General features: G+C 41.3%; 1 protein-coding gene across 4 annotated transcripts in view; it reads right to left on the reverse strand.

Annotated features, from left to right (window-relative positions):
* Positions 1-17,078, reverse strand: part of LOC308664800 (uncharacterized protein C1orf21) — a 284,374-nt gene that overhangs the window by 93,787 nt on the left and 173,509 nt on the right. For all 4 annotated transcript variants that reach the window (XM_081322312.1, XM_081322314.1, XM_081322313.1 and 1 more), the window contains exon 4: positions 9,520-9,596. In XM_081322312.1, the coding sequence (XP_081178438.1) occupies positions 9,520-9,596 (77 nt within the window). The remainder of the gene's footprint in view (positions 1-9,519; positions 9,597-17,078) is intronic.

Consider the following 17,078-nt stretch of genomic DNA (forward strand, 5'->3'; position numbering starts at 1 on the left):
CAGCAAGGTGGTGTTGGGCTACATTCACAACCAAAGCAGACGCTTCTACATCTATGTAAGCAATAGAGTGGAAAGGATCAGAAGATCTTCAAGTCCTGAGCAGTGGTGGTATGTGCCAACAGATCAGAATCCACTGGACCAGGCTACATGGTCCATTCCTGAATCACAGTTGGCAGAATTGATCTGGCTAAAGGGTCCTGAGTTCTTGGCTCGTCCAGACAGCCTGACATCACAGAGAGCAGAACATCATGAGCTTCTAAACCCAGATCAAGATACCTATGTTCGACCTCAGGTACCCAGGAAATTGCTCAGACAGGACAAGAAAATGAGTCCAGGCCATCTGCTTGTCAACAATGGTCAAGGAGACGGAGAAACTGCCCCCTAACCATTTGCTAGAACCAGCTTGCTTTGAACGCTTCTCCAGATGGAGCCTTCTTGTATTGGGCATAGCGGTGATGGTCCGTTTTCTGCATTGTGAGATAAGCTTCCCAGACAGCTATCTCCAAGACAAGAGAGGGATTCTAGTGGACAATCACTTAAATATGAGTCAGCAGTGTGCTGCAGCTGCCAAAAAAAAACCACCACAGTGCTAGGCTGCATTAACCGAGGAATAGAATCAAGATCACGTAAAGTATTAATACCACTTTACAATGCCTTGGTAAGGCCACACTTGGAATACTGCATCCAGTTTTGGTCAACACGAAGTAAAAAAGATGTTGAGACTCTAGAAAGAGTACAAAGAAGAGCAACAAAGATGATTAGGGGACTGGAGACTAAAACATATAAGGAACGGCTGCTGGAATTGGGTATGTTTAGTTTAATGCAGAGAAGGACTAGGGGTGACCTGATAGCAGTGTTCCAATATCTCAGGGGCTGCCACAAAGAGGAGGGACTCAAGCTATTCTCCAAAGTGCCCAAAGGCAGGACAAGAAGCAATGGATGGAAACTAACCAAGGAGATAAGCAACCTAGAACTAAGGAGAAACTTCCTGACAGTTAGAACAATTAACCAGTGGAACAACCTGCCTTCAGAAGCTGTGAATGTTCCAACACTAGAAGTTTTTAAGAAGAGACTGGACAGCCATTTGTCTGAAATGGTATAGGGTTTCCTGCCTGAGCAGGGGGTTGGACTAGATGACCTCCAAGGTCACTTCCAACTTTATTATATTATTATTATTATTATTATTATTATTATTATTATTATTATTATTATTATTATTATTATTATTATTATTATTATTTCTTCTACGAAGTGTGCAACAAGATGCAAACCCAGTAGTATTCGAGTGTCTGAAAGCTACGAAGCTTATGCCGGGGTCTAGTTCACTGCTGATGTTGAACCCGTTCCTTGATAGCTATGACTTACTTTGAGTAGGAGGGCGTCTAGATAAAGCTAAAATAGCCCCAAACATCAAGCACCCTGTCATCCTTCCCGCTTGTCAACATGTAACGCACCTGCTGGTCCAACACTACCACAAAGCCATCCACTATCAAGGCCGGCACTTCACAGAAGGTGCCATTAGAGCTGCTGGACTCTGGATCGTGGGAGCCAAAAGGTGCATTGCTACTGTCTTGTACAGGTGCCTGCATTGTTGCAAACAATGGGATGTGACACAACACCAGTTGATGGCTGACCTGCCACCCGAGCACCTTAGTCTCGGACCGCCATTTACCAACATAGGCCTAGACATCTTTGGCCCTTGGTCTGTGACTGTCTGTTGGACCAGAGGTGGTCGAGCTAATAGCAAACTGTTCTGTTCCAGCCTACGACCGTCCTTGTTTGCGTGTCAAGGACAATCCCTTTTCTTTTAATCAATAGGCTGGAAAAACCCAACCCTTTTATTTATATACAGTTTTAATATTTAAGTCCAAAAACAGCAGAATATTTTCCTTAGCAAATAAATGGTTCAAACAGCAAAAACAAGAGTTAAACAAGAAGTTCAGCAAGAACACAAACAGACCAGGATTTCCTTTGGAGTTCTACAAACGGTTGCCTTCAGCAACCAGCACCGCCCACACCTTCCCCTTTTATTAGCAGCCCCAAGGCATGGCTTCTCAATGCCTTCTCTTCCTTTTGCTGAGTTGCTGCATAGTTTTTTTCTGATCTGATCTGCTAAGCTGCCTTCTACTTTGAGTGTCTCTAAATACATTCATTTGTGAAGCCTCAGAGTCCGAGTCATCCTCCTCACACAGCTGAGCCTCATACAGAACATGATTGGAGGGGCCCGGCTCTTCCTCTGACTGTGAGTCCTGTAATGCCTCAGAGCCTCCCTCCGACTCCGAAGGCTCTCCAAACCCCTCCTCCTCCTCCTCAGATCCATTGGACTCAGCTGTTGGGAGCACAGGCTGGCACGGAATCACAACACAAACGTTGGGCTGTCCTCTTCACATGTCTCAGCATTCGAGCTGTTCATCGAGCTGTTCACACCTCCTGCTTAATCAACGCTCTAAGAGGGTTCCAAGCCTACAGAAGCCCAGTTAAGGTATTTAGATGTGATCGCATAACTAACTTTATAGGAGCCTGCAAGGAATTACAGATTGATGAACGCACTCGCCCCAATTCAGTAATTGATGAATATCTAAAGGCCCAAAACTGTGTATGGACATTTAACCCTCCCCATGCATCTCATATGGGAGGAGCATGGGAACGCATGATTAGCATAGCCCGCAAAATCCTGGATTTCATGTTGACAAAGACTCCCACGCTGATGCATGAGATCCTCACCACCCTCATGGCAGAAGTGGCAGCTATCATCAATGCTCAACCTTTGGTTCCAGTTTCCTCAGACCCTGAAAATCCAACTATTCTCACTCTGGCCACCTTGCTAACCCATAAGACAGGTGACTGGCCAGCACCATTGGGGAAATTTGTTCCTAAAGATATGTATAAAAAACAATGGAGACAAGTTCAACTGCTCGCCAACACCTTCTGGAAGTGCTAAAAGCAAGAATATTTGTCTACCCTTCAGGATTGCCGTAAATGGAAGACCAAATAGCCTAATCTCGAAGAAGACCTTGTCTTGTTAAGAGACAAGGACGTGCATCGGAAATCGTGGCCCATAGGGCTTGTGCACCAAGTTCTACCCAGCTCTGATGGACTAGTTCGCCAAGTTGAAGTCCAGATCACAAAGCCACAAGAGTCATGTCATGACTCACAGTCCTTCGTTAAAAGATTTTACACCAGACTGATCACTGACCTGGTACTGTTGTTCAGGAAGACCGAACTTGAAGATTGAACCTCGAGCTATGCATATTGTGTGTCTACCTCATAGCCACATTGTTTGATGCTATGCCTTTATTTAGTTAATAGTTAGTTAATAGTGGAAATTTATAATTCCAGGCGTGGAGTGTGCTGGTTAGAGCAAGCAGCTATATTAGGAGTAAGAACTGTCTCCTTAAGGGATAGCCTCTTGGATAATGTAGTTTTAAATTACTTGGTCACATCTGTGTTTTGGATTGGCCACTGGGAGGAACTTCCATTTGGATACCTGGGTTTCCTGCCTATGTGCAGAGCTGCATGTCTTTCATGAATTCCAGCCACGAGATCCATGGGCTTTTTGTTCCATTCAACATGGGAAAGACTACCTCTTTTTAACTACATGATGGGATAAGATTACGAAATGTGCTTCAGAAGAATCTCTCCAGTAACTGTGAGTTAATGTTTAGAGAATGCCTGATGAATTAAAGTAATCTGCATGAAATCCTTTCCATGGAGTTTATCTGCCTGCTTCAAGCAACAGCTCCCCTTTTGCTTGAAGCAGAACATTTGACAATACTGGATGGTGACATAAACTGTCAAGTGTTTAATTCCTGTTTTGCAAAATGTGCTACATCTGGAAAAAGTATTTACCTCTTGTCGTCTGGCAAGTAAGAGAGGAATGTGTTTGGCAGCAAGACATGACATATTGCTATGCAAGCTTGACAGCTTGCTAGTATGGAAGGAGTGTCTTCACAGAGTATACCTTGTCCCCATGACAATCCAATTTTTCTGCCTGATCTATGGGTAGAGAATATTGTTGGTCATGACTGTGATGCCTCCATTATTCTAGAATTAGGCAGAGGATGTTGGAATAAGAAATAGAATCCTTCCTGCTTTATCTTATAAATATTTTTAATGTCGTAGGGAGTTGAAGGCTCACTCAGGAAAACTTGCTGTCTTAAACATTTCAATAAGAACTTGTGTATGAGTAATATTTTGAATGACCTGATATATTCAGTCCTCTACTGCCTGAACTTGAACTTGAACTCCACAGCAGGACTCTCTGCCATCCAATAAATGTGTTCATTGTAGGAATAGATGTCTGCCGAAGGAAAGGTTTGGTACATGGATACTCAGATACCTAGATAGTGATGTCAAACACATCAGGGGTATAATAATCAGGTTTAGAGTAATTATTACAAGCTCCAACAAAATGACAGAGCAGCTCCTGTAGCTCAATAAAAGTAGGAAAATCCTGAATGTAAACTGAATGGGGATGATGGTTATAGCAGGCTTGAACCTGAATGTGACATCTGCCTTGAAGAAACTTCTTAGAGAACAAATTAACCCAGAGGAGAAGAAAACAATGCTTGCAAACATTTTCTGCTATGCTTCCAAGACATGATTAGGCAGCAGAATTCAAAAACACTTTTTCAAAGTGATGGGACTAAACAAGAATTCTATATGGTACAAACAGTTTTTGAAAAGGTAAGGAAGCTTTTTTGGTCTAGGGTCTTCAAATAACTTCCTGCCCCATATACATATACATATACATATACATATACATATACATATACATATACATATACATATACATATACACATACACACCCATAACCTGCAGAGGCTTAAGATATCCATTTTGCCTTAATTTCCCCTACAAACTGAGAATATTGATCTTTTTTTCTTTTGATTTGATTTTTGATCGACGTGAAAGTTTTTAAAGGGTTTGGTGATATTCTCAACTAACCACATATTCTTTAAAATACAGAACAAAAAGTCTATTAATTTTATCCCTACCCAATTTGGTTGGTTTCATGGTTTCCAGTAAAAATGCATTTTATCGCCCACCTGTTAAACTGAACAACTAATTGATTCAAATTAGCTTTCTCCCAGTCAGGTCCACTGAAATCTATGTGCAAGACTGCACAAGATGCCCATGCCCCAAGCAAATTATAGAGAGATTATTGATTGTGCAATAACTTTCTCTGTATGCACGGAGCTCTGAATCATTGGCAGTAGAGTGGCCTAGAAATTTTAGCAACAAACTAATATATAAATTGTAAACTAAATTGAAGCATGTTAGCAATTATGCATGGAAGCACAACACAAGCACCATGTATCAGTGCAAACCTCTGGCATGCCCTAAAGTAGAATAGATATATCTAGTGATGCATATAGTGATGTCTGTATTTATATATACCTCTGTCTAGATTTGCTATGCTATTCTGTTCTTTTCTTTCAGGAACAAAGCCTGAAAAGGAGAAACAGTAAATGCTGATTTTTCAGTTGCTCTATTCTTATTTAGGACTGGAGATAATCCAAAATCATCTTTCCAAAATTTAAAATCAGTGAATTTTAACAGTATGCTTTGCAAAAAGAAAATCTGAGTATTCCAAAGGCAAAACAAAAGCAAAAGTAACATCAACTTTCACTTCAATACTAAGTGTTGCTTCCTCTAAAACCTTTCATTTCTATTCTAATAGAAAGCAGACTTTAGATATGATGGTGACCACTGGCACCTTTACAAGTAATAACAATAGGAGATATAAATACCTGATTGAGGCAGAGGATTTTTGAATCACTAATTAAAGACAGTCTAAGGACTGCTGACTTGAGCTATGTACATGGACAAACTTTTCTCCTGAAATACAGGTGAAACTCAAAAAATTAGAATATCGTGCAAAAGTTCATTTATTTCAGTAATGCAACTTAAAAGGGGAAACTAACATATGAGATAGACTCATTACATGCAAAGCAAGATAGTTCAAGCCGTGATTTGTCATAATTGTGATGATTATGGCTTACAGCTCATGAAAACCCCAAATCCACAATCTCAGAAAACTAGAATATTGTGAAAAGGTGCAATATTCTAGGCTCAAAGTGTTCCACTCTAATCAACTAATTAAGCCATAACACCTGCAAAGGGTTCCTGAGCCTTTAAATGGTCTCTCAGTCTGGTTCAGGAGGAATCACAATCATGGGGAAGACTGCTGACCTGACAGTTGTGCAGAAAACCATCATTGACACCCTCCATGAGGGAAAGCCTCAAAAGGTAATTGCAAAAGAAGTTGGATGTTCCCAAAGTGCTGTATCAAAGCACATTAATAGAAAGTTATGTGGAAGGGAAAAGTGTGGAAGTAAAAGGTGCACAAGCAGCAGGGATGACCGCAGCCTGGAGAGAATTGTCAAGAAAAGGCCATTCAAAAGTGCTGGGGACTTTCACAAGGAGTGGACTGAGGCTGGAGTCAGTGCATCAAGAGCCACCACACACAGACGGATCCTGGACATGGGCTTCAAATGTCGTATTCCTCTTGTCAAGCCACTCCTGAACAACAAACAACGTCAGAAGCGTCTTACCTGGGCCAAAGAAAAACAGACCTGGTCTGTTGCTCAGTGGTCCAAAGTCCTCTTTTCTGATGAGAGCAACTTTTGCATCTCATTTGGAAACCAAGGACCCAGAGTCTGGAGGAAGAATGGAGAGGCACACACTGCAAGATGCTTGAAGTCCAGTGTGAAGTTTCCACAGTCTGTGTTGATTTGGAGAGCCATGTCATCTGCTGTTGTTGGTCCACTGTGCTTCATTAAGTCCAGGGTCAACGCAGCCGTCTACCAGGAGATTTTGGAGCACTTCATGCTTCCTTCTGCAGATGAGCTTTATGGGGATGCTGACTTCATTTTCCAGCAGGACTTGGCACCTGCCCACACTGCCAAAAGCATCAAAACCTGGTTCAATGACCGTGGGATTACTGTGCTTGATTGGCCAGCAAACTCGCCTGACCTGAACCCCATAGAGAATCTATGGGGCATTGCCAAGAGAAAGATGAGAGACAAGAGACCGAACAATGCAGAAGAGCTCAAGGCCGCTATTAAAGCATCCTGGTCTTCCATAACACCTCAGCAGTGCCACAGGCTGATAGCTTGCATGCCATGCCGCATTGAGGCAGTAATTGCTGCAAAAGGGGCCCAAACCAAGTACTGAGTACATATGCATGCTTATACTTTTCAGAGGTCTGATATTGTTCTATGTACACTACTTGTTTTATTGCATGTAATATTCTAATTTTCTGAGATTGTGGATTTGGGGTTTTCATGAGGTGTACACCATAATCATCACAATTATGACAAATCACGGCTTGAACTATCTTGCTTTGCATGTAATGAGTCTATTTCATATATTAGTTTCCCCTTTTAAGTTGCATTACTGAAATAAATGAACCTTTGCATGATATTCTAATTTTTCGAGTTTCACCTGTACAGCCTTCTCCAAATTAGTATTTTTCAAATGTTTTTTAAATTTGGATTCCTATAATTCCCAGGCTTTGGTCATGTGATCTAGAAATTATGGAAGTTCAATACATCCATAGGGATGATAGTCAAGATTGTAATTCTGATGATAGCCTAGGGAACAGCATTATCTAAGGCCTAGTTTTTTATAAGTTTGTAAATCTGTATCTGAGTACAGCAGTAGGATTTGCTGAAACTGTGAACAGAGGTAGAATATCTTTAGAAATCATCCTAAATACACTGGAATGTCTTTTGAACTTTCTAGAAGTTATGACCGTGATATATATTTAATGCTGTGAATTTGAAAAACCACCCTTTCAAGCAGATTTAAAATCTGAACACTATGGTTTAATTCAGTCACAGCATACTATTATAGAATAGTTTAGAATACAACCATACAACTTGCTAAGGTAAGTCTGAATTTAGAGATGATTTCATCTTATTTTCCACCTCCTTGGCACTTCACTCTATAGTTATACTATCTTCTAAAGCTGAATCAATCAATTTAAGCATCACTTATTAAATACAGCTAACCTTCTCTCTGTCCAGTTTCATTATCCACCTTTCCCTTATCTTTCTGGTATAGCAACATATTCCTCTTTCCTCCATCTTATTATTTTTCTTCATCTTTTTTCCTCTTTTTGATAGAGTAGGTGTGTACCTGTGTTTTTCTATGTGTAAGAGTGAGTTGTGTGTGAGAGAGAATGGTAAAGATAACTGAGATAAATTTTATAAATAGAGCATCTTATTTTGCACCCATTTAAAACTTAAGTAGATATTATTTCAATTCACGTACATTTATTTTTTGCAATCTATCTCATTTTGAAGTATGGCTTCTGCAGATTTATATATTTACATACTTATGCATATGGATTTACAAGTATGTCAGCTTCACATATTTGTTTTTTGGGGAGGGAAATCTTCAGGATTAGTTTTAACTGGAAATTGGGAATCCTAGATTCATATGGTAAGGAAGCTGAATATTACACAAGAAGTTTGGTTGTATATGTGTGTAAGGATCATCTTCTTACAGAATAACTGAGTTGGAAGGGGCCTTGGAGATTTTCTAATGCAACCCATTGCTCACTCAGGAGACCCTATAACATTTTAGTCACATGGTTGTCCACGCCCTTCTTAAAAGCTTCCAGTGTTAGAGCACCCATAATTTCTGAAGGCAAATTGTTCCACTGGTTGATTGTTCTTACTATCAGGAAATTTCTCCTTAGTTCTAGGCTGCTTCTCTCTTTGTTCAGTTTTCATCCATTGCTTCTTGTCTTGTCTTCTGGTGCTTTGGGGAATAGGTTGACCCCCTCTTCTTTATGGCAGGACTTCAAACATTGGAACACTAAAATGTCCCCACTAGTTCTTCATTTCACTAGTCTAGACGTGCCCAATTCCTGCAACCATTCTTCACCTTCAGCCCCTCAATCATCTTTGTTGCTCTTCTCTGCACTCTTTCCAGAGTCTCAACATCTTTTGGAAATTGTGGTGACTGAGATTGGATACAGTATTCCAATAGTGGCATTACCAAGGCATTATAAAGCAGTAGTATCATTTCTTGTGATCTTGATTCTATTACATTCAGAACAATAGAATCTTGATTCTATTAGATTAAGCATAATCTTCTCTTTGGATAAGTACAGTGTTTCCAATCCACAGAGAACAAAAACCATAATTTATATCTATTTTATACCATAGCTTCAGTTTGCCAATTATGGATTTCAAATACTTTTGCTTTATTTTTGTATTTAACTTTTTATAAAGGTGGCCACTATAAATTATAGCTTGAAAAATAAAAAAAATAATCATTTCAAGCATCAAAAAGCTACCCTTAAAATAATATAAAATAAATTGATTAAAAAAATAATCATTTCAAGCATCAAAAAGCTACCCTTAAAATAATATTAAACAAATTGATTAGCTGACACAACATTCCACTATTAAAGAATAATTAAGAATCAAGAATATGAAAAATAGTTTGAGAAAAGGGGTAAGAAATGGAAATTAAATGTAACAAAAGAGAATAGGACTTACTTTGCTCTAGGTTGATGTACTAATCCTGGAAGCTCTTTATTAGCCTTAAGTTTTACATGTGAACTGGCACTTTTTTCCTGGAAAAAAAAGATACATATTCACAAGTTGATGAGGGTTGTTTTTATGATAGGGAATATTTGCCATCAGACTCGATTCAATCATGAAGAATACATGTATAAATATAAGAGTTTAAACATGAAAAGGCAGCCAAGTTTAAATGATAATCTGTGACAAACCAGTCACAGATCAACCTTCTATTTGAACACTCAAGTCAAAGTATTGTGTTAAGCTTATTCTCCTTTTCATAGTATCTAAACAATTTGAACAGTCTGCATTTGCACAATAACACATCTATTACATAGTATGTACAGTGGTGCTTAAAAGTTTGTGCTGCCCTTTGAATTTTCAATATTTCTGCATAAATACAACTTAAAATGACTGTCCTCATGTCCTCCACACAGATCCTAAAACTAGATAAAAAGAATCCAATTCAACAAATAACTCAAAAACATTGTATTTGTTCATTTATTTATTGAGGAAAATTATCCAAAATGACCAGGAAGCTTGAATAATGTAGTGCTTCCTCGTGAAAACAAAAGTAGAATATTTAATAAAACAGACCTAGGGTATCTGGGAGCCATAAACTCTTATTTCCATCATCTATTTTTTAAAACAAGACACTTTCTGCTGCTGCATCCAATCAATGAATCTCATACAACCATACAAATTTTTCAGCCCTAAAGCATCTTGACTACCTGGATATAGAAGCTGAATAGGGAAGCCATTAATAAAGAATTTTGCAGCTGATGAGATAATTCAATTTGTAAGCTCTGTTAATGCCTGATATTTCTTAGGGCTGCAAAATCATATACTGCAAATAAGAGACTGAGGGACAGATAAGCAACAATACGAGTAGATTTTCATTCAAAGCTATCAGGCTTGCCAGACCTTTTCACTCATTCTTCAGAAGCACAATGTAAAACCTCAGAATAAAGCATGCCAAGAGCAACCCATCTCTTATGTTGTTTTGATCCCAGGGCACTTGGGACTGTCATTTTTGGGCAGGCTTTTTTTTGCCTACAAACATGAGAGGTAGGCAATAACCTCAAGTCAACAGAGATGGGGAATGAGTACTAATGAAATTGAACGGAGCACTAGGACAAGAGTCTGCAAAACTAGGGTTTTAAAATCAGCATCTAGTTCCACAAATCAATGTTTGTTTGTTCTTCATTCATCTCATGTGATCCATACCATTTCATACCTCCATCATTATGTGGAGTTACAGTTGACAGAAAATGGTTCGGGGTGGGGTATCATAAGTACGCTGATGATACCCAACTTTTTCTTTCCACCCCGAACCAACCCAGCAATGCCCTCTCCGTGATGTCCCGTTGCCTGGAGGCGGTCCAGGTCTGGATGGGGAGAAACAGGCTTCGTCTCAATCCCGCCAAGACTGAGTAGCTGTGCATATCGGCATCTCGGGCTAACCAGACTATTCCATCTCTAACGATGGGGGGGTGAGGTGTTACCCCCCCGTTGATAGGGCTCGCAACTTGGGCGTCCTCCTGGATTCATGACTCAATTTTGAAGACCATATAGGAGCCGTGACCAGGGGGGCTTTTGCCCAGGTTCGCCTGGTGCGTCAGTTGCGACCCTATCTGGACCGAGATGCCCTACGCACAGTCACTCATGCGCTCGTGACCTCCCGTTTAGACTACTGCAATGCTCTCTACATGGGGCTGCCCTTGAGGACCACTCGGAGGTTTCAGCTGATGCAGAATGCGGCCGCCCGAGTTGTGATGGGGGTCTCCCGATACTCCCATGTAACACCTCTACTCCGTGAGCTGCATTGGCTCCCGGTTGCCCTCCGGGTGAGATTCAAGGTGCTGGTGATGACCTATAAAGCCCTAAATGGCTTGGGTCCGAGATATCTGAGGGAACACCAGCTGCCGGCATCAAGCTCCCTTCGTCCAGTGCGCTCTCACAGGGAGGGTCTTTTCAGGGTGCCACCGGTAAGAGATTGCTGGCGGACGACACCCAGGGATAGGGCCTTCTCAGTGGGTGCGCCTGCCCTTTGGAACCAGCTGCCAGTGGAGCTTAGGACTGCCCCCGACCTCTCTTCATTCCGCCGGGACCTGAAGACCTGGCTCTTCGAGCTCTCTGGTCCAGGCTGAGAATTTTAATTTTAATTTTAATTTTAACTGGGGTTTTACTTATTCAGGGACGAATATAATTTTTTTTAATTTGTTTTTAACTTTTGTATTTTTGTTTTTAATCACCCTGTAAACCGCCCTGAGTCCTTCGGGAAAGGGCGGTATATAAATGTAATAAATAAATAAATAAATAAAATGAAAAAATACATGTCAATTTGACTATGACTGTATTGGCATGCTTCCATAACTGGGACAGCACTGTTAGACTGATTTTTTATTTTTTTTTATTTTAATTTTGTTTTCATTTTATTTTTCTTCATTTTTTATTAGTTTTTATCTTCATATTTAATAAAATTACTATTAAAAAAACAATGAAATCCCAAGAGTTACAAAACCAACAGATCTGGATCTGACAGTTCAGGAAAGGCTTAAAATGTTTATTGTACCCTTACAAAAGAGATAGAAGAGAACATCAGCGCTACGTCTGTAGCAAAGTTTCTGGATCAGGTCAGGCCAGAGAGATTCAGATCTGGCATTGTAACAAACAGGAGCCCTGCTGGCCTTACTTGACCTGATCAGCTTAATTTTTTTGACATCTCTAAGCCTCTGTTTGAAATATTAGGTATGCTAGGCAAGTATACATTAAGTCTACTTCTCTCAGTACTGAGGGCTTTTCGTTTCTCAAAAGACTCGATGAACTAACAGAGATTGACACTACAGTGTTCTTCTCTCAAGCTATAATGACATATCCTTTCATGATTTGACTTTTGTAAATTCTTTCTTTGCAGACTCACTGGGATTTTGCCAACTATCTATTGTTCTACACTACCACAGGAACAACCTAACTTTTGGCCAATATTTTCTGGAAATAAAATCATGGAAGTTGAGTTTTCAAGCAAGTTCATTTTCCTTTTTTCTTAATAAGACTCTTTTTTGATACTTTGCGAAAGCACACAGACTGCCTGGAACTTGCCCAGAGGTCAAGTAATCTGCAATATATCCTATAATCTATTTTGAAATCCCATGAAATGGCTTGAAACAAATGATTCTTTGAACAGCTCCAAATCTGCCTTTGGGCTTTGCTTACAACCAGCATAGCTAACCTTTGCTTTTCTTTAACAACCAAAGCATTGGGCAATCTGCCTACCCTCTCATCTTCACCAGGCAGCATGGAAAAGCATTTTGTCCCTTGGTTAAGATGACATTGGCTTTCATGCTTTGCAAGTAAGATGAATATGCTGTTGTAGACTATGTTACATTTTTTTCTACACATCATAATCTCTGAGTTACTCTGAAACAGTCGTTTTCTTTTTAATTACAATACCATAAAGTGGGATTCATTAAGCAGTTGCCCCATTCTTTTGTGCCTGTGAGCAGATGTTGTGGACCTCCTCCATAATGACTGCTGGATGGTTTTCTTATTCACTAAGGGCAGCCATGAGGGACACAACTATTTATAAAGCAGTGATGTTACAGAGTGCTTTCTATCATCTTCTCTAGTTCCCTAGCCTCTCCTTACTTTTGATCCTTTTCTGTACAGGTAGGCATATTTCCAAACAAAGAAATATGCTGTAGCTACCAATTATTTTTATTTTCTGAGAAACAATTATGAGTCCCATGTAGGTCCCAAAGGCACACTTAAATATAAAGATAATGCAGAAGTCTGGTGCTTTCCTTCAACATTTTTTTAAAAAAATGAAACAATAAAAATGTAAGAAAAAAGCAGGACTGTGAGAAAAGTGGCTTCCTTGGGTATCATGTTGGAGAGCTTAGTTCGTAAGCCTGGTTATGCCATAGTATATGAAAGAATAAGCATACAGAATTGATAAAAAGGTACATTTACTTTGGAGAAGTTCCCTTTCTGCTTTGACCCAAACTGCCCCATTCACAGATCCCAGATATTGCACCAAATTCCTGTTCACTAAGTCCACTTTATATAATTAATGAAACAAGAGACAATTCAGTTTGGAGAAATTGAGACATCAGAACTGATGTTCACATAAATCTAATGAAGGCCAGAATGTTTGCAATGTTGTAGAATTTTGAATGTTGTAGGGAATGTTACTGCTGATGAGTTACATAGGTTAATTTTTTTTTAGAATATATTTTTTAGAATACATAATCCCAGAGTTGGGGTCATCTAGTCCAATACTCTGCTTTAGCAGGAAGCCCTATACCAGGGGTCAGCAACCTGAAACAGTGAAAGAGCCACTCGGAACCGGTTCCCTCACAAAAGGAAAAACTGGGAGCCGCAAAAAATGTGTGCACATGTGCATACATGCGCGCATGCGCAGAACAGGGTTTGACTGAATAGTGGAGCCAAGGCGAGATATGCACCTACCCTGCATATTTGAATTGATTGGTTGAACTTTTTTAGTCCCACTTTTTTTTTTTTGGACTGCACATGGCAGAGGACCGGGAGCCGCAGGAGATGGCTGAAAGAGCCGCAGGTTGCAGACCTGTGCCCTATACCATTGGGGATAAATGACTGTCCAAGCTCTTCTTGAAAACCTCCAGTGATGGAGCACCCATAATTTCATGGAGACAAGCCATTCCATTGATTAACTGTTCTATCCTTAATTCTCTTTAATTTCCCCTTAATTCTAGGCTGGATCTCTCTTTGATAATCTTCCACCTGTTACTTCTTGTTCTTCCCTTTGATCCTTTGGAGAATAGGTTGACCTCCCTCTTCTCTGTGACAGCCCCTCAAATATTGGAAGACTCTTATCATATCACCTCTAGTCCTTTTCTTTTTTATACTAGACCTACCCAGTTCCCGCAATTCTGTTAACATGATTTTTAGAAAGAATCAACCCTGTTCAGCTTCAGGCCTAGCTTTATAATGACTCCCAACAATAAAATATCTAAAATTTAGGGTAAGTGTATGTGTTTTGCAAATATCTCTAGCTATTTTCCAGCTTGGCACAGACTACTATTGTATATATTATGTGATGACAACAGTCCTAAATAACTATCTGTACTCGGTGCAATAAATTGTGCAGTATATTAGTATTGGACACAAGGGGCCGAATATAAAATCTTATTCCAGATAAAGATTATTAGACGGTATTAAGCAAGTTGCAATCTCTCATCCTAATGTACCTCAAAGACTATGAATTGATACCAATTTGTCTTTTTAAGTAGATTGGGGAGGGAAGGTTGGCAGAAGAAAATTGGTACAGCTAATGATCAAGTTTATCCAGGGAGAAGCAGGCATGATACCATATTGTTCTGCACTGTTTTAAAAAAGCAGCAACTGTCCACAAGAAAGACATATCACAATAGATTAATTCACTGATGAATAAAAGTTGCAAATTTGCCTGTATTTCTATGTCATATAAGTGTGTGTGTGTGCGTGATTGTGTATGTGTAATGATTATGTGGTATCAGGTCACATATTTTTTTAAACAAGTTTTATTGGTTTTTCAGTTAAAATCTACATATTTAGAAAGCATCATGATGACTGGGTAATCAGAGATTCAGTAACAGAGTTTTCAGTACATAATTCAGGTTACATTATCAAAACATCCTTCTCAATTTCCCTTAACATTTCATACAACCAGTTTAAACTAATAAATTTCTAGAAATAGCATGGTCAGTTGAAAAATTTGTCAATTCAATTTCATTGAGATATATCTATGTCCTGTTATTAAAGTTTACCTAATTTTAATTTTAATTATATTATTCAAATTTAGCCTTTAACATCCCAAATAATATTCACAACCCAAATTTCCCTTATTTCATTACAGCAAAAACTATAGCATCTAACACGTACACAGTGGCTGAGTAGCTATGTTCTACCTAATAAACATTGTCTGTTTCACATCCTAATACATCACACATTACTGACAGGACCACAGCCTATGTTTATCAATCTACAACTATTTATACACAACCAGATTCTATTGTAAATTTTAGCTAATTCTTAATTCTTAAATAGAATAATCAAATGTCTTTTAACATCAAACGTGGGATCTATAAAGCAAATTTCCATTATGTCAGTGCACAAATTATAATGTCTAAAATAAGCCTAATAAATACATACCGTATATACTTGAGTATAAGCCGACTCGAGTATAAGCCGAGACCCCCAATTTCACCCCCAAAAACTGGAAAAAGTTGTTGACTCGAGTATAAGCCGATCCGCCGTTCTGCAAGCCTCTGCCGCCAGCAGAGGCTCGATCCGCCATTTTGCAAGCCTGAATACACAGGAATACCCTGTGTGGCCGCGGCTCTCGGGGAAGCCCTGGCTGTCAGCTTCCTCGCTCCACGCTGCCATTCGGGGCCCGCGCGTTCCCCGGGCAAATCGCGGCGCCCAGCAGGCGAGGAAACACGCCCGCTCCAGTCGCCCCCCCTTCCCTCAGGAGACGCGAAGCAAGTGACCGCCCGGAGCTTACCGAGGACTTGCTTCGGTGCTTCCAGGATCACGCGCACCTCTCCCAAGCCGCCGCCATCCGGAGACCTGCCGAAGTTTGGGGAGGTTTGGGGAGGTGCGCGCGCACCTCCCCAAACCTCCCCAAACGTCGGCAGGTCTCCGGACCTCTGCGCCCTGCCTGCCTACTTCTTTCCGCAGCGGAAAGAAGCAGGCAGGCAGGGCGCGGAGGAACGGAGACCCGGCGACGTTTGGGGAGGTTTGGGCGCCTCCCCAAACCTCCCCAAACGTCGCCGGGTCTCCGTTCCTCCGCGCCCTGCCTGCCTGCTTCTTTCCACAGCGGAAAGAAGCAGGCAGGCAGGGCGCGGAGGAACGGACACCTGCCGACGTTTGGGGAGGTTTGGGCGCCTCCCCAAACCTCCCCAAACGTCGCCGGGTCTCCGTTCCTCCGCGCCCTGCCTGCCTGCTTCTTTCCGCTGTGGAAAGAAGCAGGCAGGCAGGGCGCAGAGGAACGGAGACCCGGCGACGTTTGGGGAGGTTTGGGGAGGCGCCCAAACCTCCCCAAACGTCGGCAGGTCTGCGCGGAGGAACGGAGACCTGGGGAGGTTTGGGGAGGCGCCCAAACCTCCCCAAACGTCGGCAGGAGGAACGGAGACCTGCCGACGTTTGGGGAGGTTTGGGGAGGCGCCCAAACCTCCCCAAACGTCGGCAGGTCTGCGCGGAGGAACGGAGACCTGGGGAGGTTTGGGGAGGCGCCCAAACCTCCCCAAACGTCGGCAGGAGGAACGGAGACCTGCCGACGTTTAGGAAGGTTTGGGGAGGCGCCCAAACCTCCCCAATCGTCGGCAGGTCTGCGCGGAGGAACGGAGACCTGGGGAGGTTTGGGGAGGCGCCCAAACCTCCCCAAACGTCGGCAGGAGGAACGGAGACCTGCCGACGTTTGGGGAGGTTTGGGGAGGCGCCCAAACCTCCCCAAACGTCGGCAGGTCTGCGCGGAGGAACGGAGACCTGGGGAGGTTTGGGGAGGCGCCCAA

Source organism: Vipera berus, assembly GCF_964194415.1.
Source record: "Vipera berus genome assembly, chromosome: 3".
NCBI lineage: Eukaryota > Metazoa > Chordata > Lepidosauria > Squamata > Viperidae > Vipera > Vipera berus.